Source organism: Helianthus annuus, chromosome 5 (assembly GCF_002127325.2).
Source record: "Helianthus annuus cultivar XRQ/B chromosome 5, HanXRQr2.0-SUNRISE, whole genome shotgun sequence".
NCBI classification, from domain to species: Eukaryota; Viridiplantae; Streptophyta; class Magnoliopsida; order Asterales; family Asteraceae; genus Helianthus; species Helianthus annuus.
In genome coordinates, this window is record NC_035437.2 from 15,103,121 (window position 1) to 15,111,212 (window position 8,092).

General features: G+C 32.6%; 1 protein-coding gene across 1 annotated transcript; it reads left to right on the top strand.

The window, feature by feature from the left end:
• The first annotated feature begins 5,041 nt into the window (after positions 1 to 5,041).
• On the top strand, positions 5,042 to 7,700 carry LOC110940078 (50S ribosomal protein L27). Its single transcript, XM_022181635.2, has 4 exons — positions 5,042 to 5,192; positions 6,488 to 6,594; positions 7,077 to 7,201; positions 7,291 to 7,700. Exons 2-4 carry the CDS (start codon positions 6,513 to 6,515, stop codon positions 7,522 to 7,524), a joined length of 441 nt encoding a protein of 146 aa, XP_022037327.1. The 5' UTR covers positions 5,042 to 5,192; positions 6,488 to 6,512; the 3' UTR covers positions 7,525 to 7,700.
• Positions 7,701 to 8,092: the final 392 nt, after the last annotated feature.

Here is an 8,092-nt window from a genome sequence, read left to right on the forward strand (position 1 = left end):
ACAAACATAATTAAACAAATATAAACGAACACAAATGCACATAATTTTACAAACATCAATGAACACAAATGAAAATAATTGAACAAATATAAACAATTGAACAAATATAATCAATAAAATCCAACTACAAATATATACGTAATTTAAAGGAGCCAATGTTATGTCTATATCTATTATCCTTAATTATAAACTAGTATTTAGCCCCTCGTTTTGTGGCGGGGGCGTAACGCAACATAAACAACTTGAAACGTTAATAAAAATAAGTAGATCCACATTGACTGCACAATAATATAAAACAAAGTTTACCATCTACATTTGTACTTAACAATGCATAAACTCTAATCTAGTTTTTTTTTCACAACATTGGAATTTTCATAACACTTGCGGATCTCATCAATGTATACTTGCAACTTTGCGTGTTTCTTCTGAATGGCACCAACCCTTTCCGACAACTTGTTGAGCTTCACCATCATACAACGATCAAATTTCACAACATCCTCAAGTATCTTTTGTAGCCATGCAAAAACCTCAAAATCCTCGTTAGAAGTCGACATCATATAAGAAAAATAACTAATTTAGACAATAACATAACCATATTAACAATGCAAAACTTATGGAAAATTAATTATAAGGATCCAATTAACAGACTTATAAACATCAGTGCAACTCGAACCCAATTCCAAGATGCCATAGCCACCAAAGCCATAACCACAACGCATTTATCATCACCTTTCACCTTCGAAAATTGAATCCAAATAAGAAAGCATAAAAAAAGCAAATCGAACATCAATCGTAAGGCTTAGAGATTTGGTGATAACTAGTTACTTTTTTTAAGTCGTCTCAGTTGTTGCGCCTTAAAAATTCACCTCATCATAGCCTTTCTACATGTACAATAATCATCAATTATCTAGCATGCACAAATGCAAGCTCTATAGTACAAAAAGACCACTAAGTACAACAACCTTACGCACAAAGAAACCAAATAACAACATCTACAACAACCTAATTCCACAACTTATATATGTGTGTTTATTGAATTTGTAAATGTGCAGTTTGGATTAATGGCTAGAGCATCATTGATCTTGAATTTCGATGAGAAAAAAGAAATTGATGGTTTCTTTATAACTGGTTGGTCTCCATGTCTCATCTTGGATAGTTAGGCAGGTGTAGGGATGAGCAAATGGTACCGGGTATCGGTTCTGAACCGGTACCGGTACCGAACTTACCGAACCTGGTACATTTTCAGTACCGATTCGATACCGACTTTTGATATTTTCGGTATCGGTATTTACCGGTTTTTACCCTCAAATGCCGGTACCGGTACTGAACCGTACCGTACCGAGTATATTCGGTACCGGTACCCACTTTTGGGGATTTTCGGTATCGGTTGGTACCGAACTCATCCCTAGCATTTAGGACAATAAACTAAGGAGAACTTTGCAGTCAGCGTCCTTCAAAAGGTATTTTATTAAAAGTTTATTTAATCAAATGGAGTTTCGTTACATTTTTTTTCTACCACAAGGAGATATAGGAGATGCTTCGAATGTGAACATTAGAATGTGCACATGTATTAAGCCAACACCTGTTCAACATTCACATTTCTCATTGCTTGAGTACTCAAGTAAGATAATTCATGAAACTCGCTTTGCAGTTCTAGTGGATTTGGCTTGCACAGTAGACGTATACGTTTATTGCTATCAAAGTAGTGTAGTTTTTATGCGTATTGATCTGTCAAACCGGTGCAGATTTGTGTAGTTTATTGCTCTTGATTTAGTGCAGTTTTTATGCTTATAGAGCTGTCAAAATGGCAGATTTGTGCAGCTTATTGCTATCATATTAGTGCAGTTTTTAGGCATATAGAGCTGTCAAAAAGTACAGATTTATGTAGTTCGTTATTGTCAATTTAGTGCAGTTTAAAGCAATATTATTTTATTTCAAGCAAAGTTGTTCTAAAACTATGTATTCTAACATTTTCTAGCTATCATCTGAATGTTTTTACTAAGCAAATCCAAATGACCCGCTAGAAGTGAACAGATTATTTTTTAATTTGATGAGTATCAACTGAATGTATTTACTAAGCAAATCCTAACGACCCATTGGATTACTTTTTATAATTCTGTGTAATGTATTTCTTGCATTATTGTTGTCATATTTTTTATTTTTTTAAATGTTTATTAAGTTTATTTTATTTAAGTCTTTGACAGGGATATAAAATATGGCTATAGAATGTCCTAAAACAAGGTATGTACATCTAATACGTTACATTATTAAAGTTTATTTTAATTATACACTTATGAGTAATTACATTTATTCAATCCGTGTAATACACAAGATTTTTAAAGATATAACTTTTTTTTATTATTTGTTATATAAAATTACATTTATCCAATCCATTCAATACACGAGATTCTTTTAAAGATATAACTTTTTTATTATTTAATAGGTGTAAAATTACATTTATTCAATCCATACGGTGCACGAGATTCTTAAAGATATAACTTTTTTTATAAATTAATATATAAAATTACATGTATTCAACTCGTACACTACACGAGGTTCTTAAAATATAACTTTTTTTTTATTATTTTGTGTATAAAATTAAAGATATACTGTTTTATTATTAGTAGTATATAAAATTATATTTATTAAACCCGTGTAATACACGAGATCGATAGATTTTTTGTTCATCATAAGATGAACAACTTAATACCTACAAAACCGGTTATTGTAAAGGCTATAGCTAATAAAAAATGGTTTGTTATGGAAAAAATAGGTGAAAATATTCACATGATTAGTGGATGGGATCGTATCAAACAAGAAATGTTAATCAAAGACATGATATTTGTGGGTTGTTTTCACCTCATCCGTTTTGACCGAAATTAAAGATCATTGAATATTGACAATAACCATTTTGACCGGTTATTATATGTGTTTTAACCCCATGGTGCCACTTTTTAACCCTCATATTCATTGTTTTAACTATATGACTGATTTGGCCGATTTTTGTCACCAATCTATTTGATGCCACTAATTTTTACCTTATTTTGTGAAGCAGGCATGTCAGGTTCAACCTGATAAAAATCCTAATGACCCTCAATCTATCAAGAGATGCATTGAAATAATCGTTGCTGTGTGAATATGAATACTTTTAGAGGAACATATGTAATTATACATGTGTCTAGTGTCTAGATAATCCTTGCTGTGAGAATATGTGGTGCATTGAAATTCTATACATGATCCACTTAGTATTATGTCTTTTCTTCATTTGTAAATTATAATTGTAATTTAACTTTTTATGTAATTTCATTTATATTTCGTTAAGGGCTACAAAGTGATAGTTGACTTATCCGGTCTCAAGATTATGTAAGATAAGAACTATAGCAAGTATCTAGGTTTATTGATTTATTTTTTCTTTTTATCATTTTTTGTTTGTTTTCATGCTGCTTTAGCGGCATGTGAAAAGTAATCCGCTAATAGTGCATATCTCATTCTGTAGCATAATAATAATAATAATAATAATAATAATAATAAATAAATAAATAAATAAATAATAGTAATATTAAACTTTCGATAATTCATATTTTTTTAATCAATTAATATATTTATTTCGCTATACACATCGTACATTTTAAATAAATCTTTACATTTGTTGTTTATATAATTTAAATGGTCTAACCCATGAAGTTCACAAGAACCTTTGGTTCGTCCTCGAGAACAACGTGTTGCTTATGTTAAGCAAGAAGTTGAGGTTTCAGTAATTTAAGATTCTTTTATTAATCATGTAAACAGATATGATCAAGTTTGTTTTCTTTCACTTATATTTGATAAGTATATTTAATTTTGAAGACGTAAACATTTAAATAATAGACCTTATTCGTCACGCATTATTATTTTTTTAAATATATATACAATTGTGTTTAATAAAATTTAAATATCCAACCCGTGAGTAACGGATGATAACCTAGTTAAGTATATATGAATTTGCCAAAGAGAGAGAACTACATCTAATCTCACACATTGTCTACTTCATGAATCATGTTAGAGTTTTTCCCACTTTTTATTGGACTATATAATCTATATTGTTATTAAGGTTTTCTTAGTATGAGCCCACGGGCTCATTATATATATCTAGGGTTTCGTATCAATAGGTGATTACAATGCATAGAAATGGTACTAAACTCTATATATCTAAAGTGGGCCCGTGTGCTCATAGTAATAAACCTTAATAATAATACAGTCCAATACTTTCTTTTGTACTATTTTTTTCATCTTTTATCCTGGTTACACTTTTGAAATAATCTCAGTAGCATCAAGATCTGAGAATGTTTTTGATGAATTTCTCGATTTGAATATGGTTTTTGAGGACTTCTTTGTCTTCCTGATTTGGTCCGTTTATAGGGTTTTCACTTTAATTATTCTTTTTGTTATCAGTTCCATAATATTTCTAATCTACTTTTTATCATCAAGATCTGGCTGAGTATGTCTGGTCTTTTTGGAGTGATTTAGGCCTAGCAACAAAAACTCATCTGGGTTATTTTAAAAAAGACATAAGTCACATATGGGCCAGAAAATAAGGGCATGTTTGGCTAAGCTTTTTAAAACAAGAGTTAAAATAATATTTGGATTAAGTAAGAAAACTTTTCAAAATAACTTTTGGCTAAAGTGGAAAAATCATTTTAAAAAGATAGAATATCCTGACATTCAAAACTTGTTGGCTTATTGGCTTTTGCCACCACATAAGCTAATCCAAACACTTTTCTAAAAACTAATTTTCAAAAAATTATAAAATCCTTTTAACAAAAAATGATTTTTAAGTTAAATAAACTTAGCCAAACATGCCGTGAGTAAGGACATATTTGGCTAAGCTTTTGAAACAACTTATTGACTTATTGGTTTTTTCGAAAAGTTATTTTTCCCCTCACATATAAGCTCACTGCCAAACATCATGTAAAGCTTACAACTTTTCAAAAAGCATATAAATCAATAACTTGTTTCAAAAAAACTTAGCCAAACATGCCCTCTAAGTATGATTTTTAACCAAACGTATCTTTAACTGGGTAACCCTTCACACAGACTCTTCTGCTCACGAGTCACACGACTGTCACACAGAGACTCTTCGTGTTGAGAGTTTGTCTGGGCATCGCCGCTTCTGCTCACCCCATCACCACCTTCGTTTCAGTCCAATTGAAACGGTATGATTTTCTCTCTGTTTAATTTGGTCATGATCTCGATTTGTTTTTAGGTCTTCTCTTCTGTTTAATTTGGTCAACATGAACTCGATTTGATTTTACTGTATGTGAAAGATGTTTCTGCTTAATAGGTTGTAGAGTTGTGGAATGATAATTGGTTGAATGGTTGTTGTTAGGAGTTTTGGAGTGTTTGGTTTAATAGTTAAGGGGTTTACTTTAGGCTTAGGATTTGTTTAAATTGTTAATTGATTGTTTGGTTGATTTAGGGGTTTTATTTTGGGTGGTTTAGGAATGGGTTTACTTACTGTTCTTATTGCATGGTTGGTTTATGTGGCTAGATTTCACGATTAGGGTACTTTAGTTTATTAATCAGTTATGTTTAGAAGTTATATTTTGAGTGTAATCTTAGTTTCATATGTTGTTTTAGTAGTTCTAATGTTTTTTTCCTCAAATTTTTGTAATTTTGTTAAAGTTATGAAATTTTATGTTGGTCAGTCTCTGTGAATATTTTAATTTGTTCGAAGTTATTGACCTATGAAAACAGATTGTTGTCATTGAGGCCTACATTTTGTAAATCTAGAAGTTTTTACAAGTTATAGGTTGGACGTCACGTCACTTTATTAAGCCATAATAGATAAAAAATTGTTTTAGAAGAGATAATAGAAAAAGAGATGAAGATTTATACGTTAAACAGTGAAAGTTCAAACTCAAATTGTAACATAAATTGATTGTGGCAGTCACATATTATAGAATACCATGACACCCACACTCAACTGCATATATGCTGCATTAAGGGGTTTTAGCCACTCCACTGCCCCGAACAGGAACGATAACCTTTGTGTAGGCCTGTTGTTTTAGCCAGATTACGGACACTGTAAGTGTGAACCTTAAAAACAATTGATGAAATTGCTGTGAACTTTGCTTATGTTTTTGTTTTTGTTTTCATTCTTATTTAATAGCTACATCAGCTATTGCAGTTGTTGCTGGTTTTCCCATTTGCTGTTAATGATTAACATTATGGTTTGGTCAGTAGTTTCTGACACTTTAACTTGCAAATTCGGTGGTAGATGAAAAGCGTTAACGGTTTGTGTTTGTTAAAATGCCCAACTTGTTCAGTTGTTAAAGATTTGAAGTTTAGTAATCAATTTGTGGTTTAGTTGTCTTTGGTCGAGATGTCTCAGGTTGCTAATAGTTTAGTTCTTCTTATAAAACTTAAAGATGATTGTGAAGTGTAAACTGTAAAGAATGTTTTCAAACAGGTAGTAATTTCATCCTTTCTAAATGTAATTTTTCTACAGGTTTTGATTTACATAACAGGGAAGAATGAATTTTGCAGCTTCATTGTGTAGGAGATTGTCCGTTAGTGACTTGGTTACAAGAATTCCCGTCTACACTTCTACAAGCGGTACATAACATCAAGGGTTAAAAGAACGGAAACGAGTTTCGAGGCATTTTCCTATCGCCTCACGAGGCGTAAGCCTCGAGGCGAAAGGCCGAGGCAGTATTAATAAATAAATATAAAAATTATGTATATTATAAAAATAATAATACTAACTAATTTCATCATCAGATTCATCAAAATCATCAAAATCATCAAAAACACACTTAAAAAAGACATGAAATGCTTGAAATTGACACAAAAAGTCAAAAACATAAAAAACAACTATCAAAATCCCCTAAGGCGCAGCTTTCTTAGCGCCTCAGCCCCTCTGAGGCGCATATACATTAAAAACACCATGAGGCGCGCCTCAGACTCGTTTTTTGGCCGTTTCGCCTCGAGGCGCGCCTTAAAACGCACGCCTCAAACGTTTTTTAAAACCATGCATAACATGATTTCCATTCATCTCATTATACTTCTCGTAATTCATCTTTTTAATCAAATCACAGAGGTGTCTGGAGATGGCTTAAGCATGGTGTTCAGACGCTGGGCCACCAAGAAAACCGCGGGGTCCACCAAGAACGGGCGCGACTCAAAACCCAAGAATCTTGGCGTGAAGAAGTTTGGTGGTGAGGTGAGACTCGTTTAAATCCATGCACACTCTAACACTACCTCCTTTTTTTCCAATACTTGACATATTATAGTCGCATGTTGTTGATACAGAAAGTGATACCGGGGAATATTATTGTACGACAAAGAGGCACTCGTTTCCACCCGGGAGATTACGTTGGAATGGGTAAAGATCACACACTCTATGCTTTAAAAGAAGGGTGTGTCAAGTTTGAACGCCACAAGCTGAGCGGTCGCAAGTGGGTCCACGTCGAACCCAAAGAGGGCCATGTTCTTCATCCGATCTACTTGAAAGCGAACGCAGCCAAGTCAAACACGACAGCTTAGGTGGGACTTTTTTGTTGAATCATTCATTTTCCAGTGTCATATTGTTGACAGAACTAGATAAAGTATTAGCAGGATGGGCCTTGTGGGCTTTTCAAAAACTTTTAATGAATTTGTTGAAATTTGTGTCATGCTATCTTTAGATAAGAATGGATAAGTTGAAATTATTGGTAAGCTTATTTGATGAACAAAAAATATATCAAATCGTTTGGTTTCGGGTCTCTCTTTGGAAGCAACCTCTCTATTTCTTAAGGGATCCCATCTTTTTCAAACACTATCAATAACTGTGTTATTTATGGGATTTACTGGGTATGATCGCTGTAAATCGTTTTAAAAATTGATATGTGACTTTGTCATTTTTATCTCGGTCATATATACCATTGATATGGTTATCAAGGTTATTGGGTCTCCCAACCATTCCTCGTGTTTTAACTTTTAAGCATACCGTTTCCCTCTAGTATGTAAAATACGTACGAAGAATTTTGGACATGACGTGTGTATATGCGTGTGAATTTTAGTGGGAAGGGTATTTGTCTCATTAGTTACACAGAGTTTTCGCGGTTGGACCCAT

Excerpts from the sequence above, each read along its gene's own strand:
- LOC110940078 (XM_022181635.2), top strand. The coding sequence starts at position 6,513 with ATGAATTTTGCAGCTTCATTGTGTAGGAGATTGTCCGTTAGTGACTTG. Across the intron at positions 6,595-7,076 it reads CGTCTACACTTCTACAAGCG|AGGTGTCTGGAGATGGCTTA; the intron begins GTACATAACATC and ends ATCAAATCACAG. Across the intron at positions 7,202-7,290 it reads TGAAGAAGTTTGGTGGTGAG|AAAGTGATACCGGGGAATAT; the intron begins GTGAGACTCGTT and ends TTGTTGATACAG.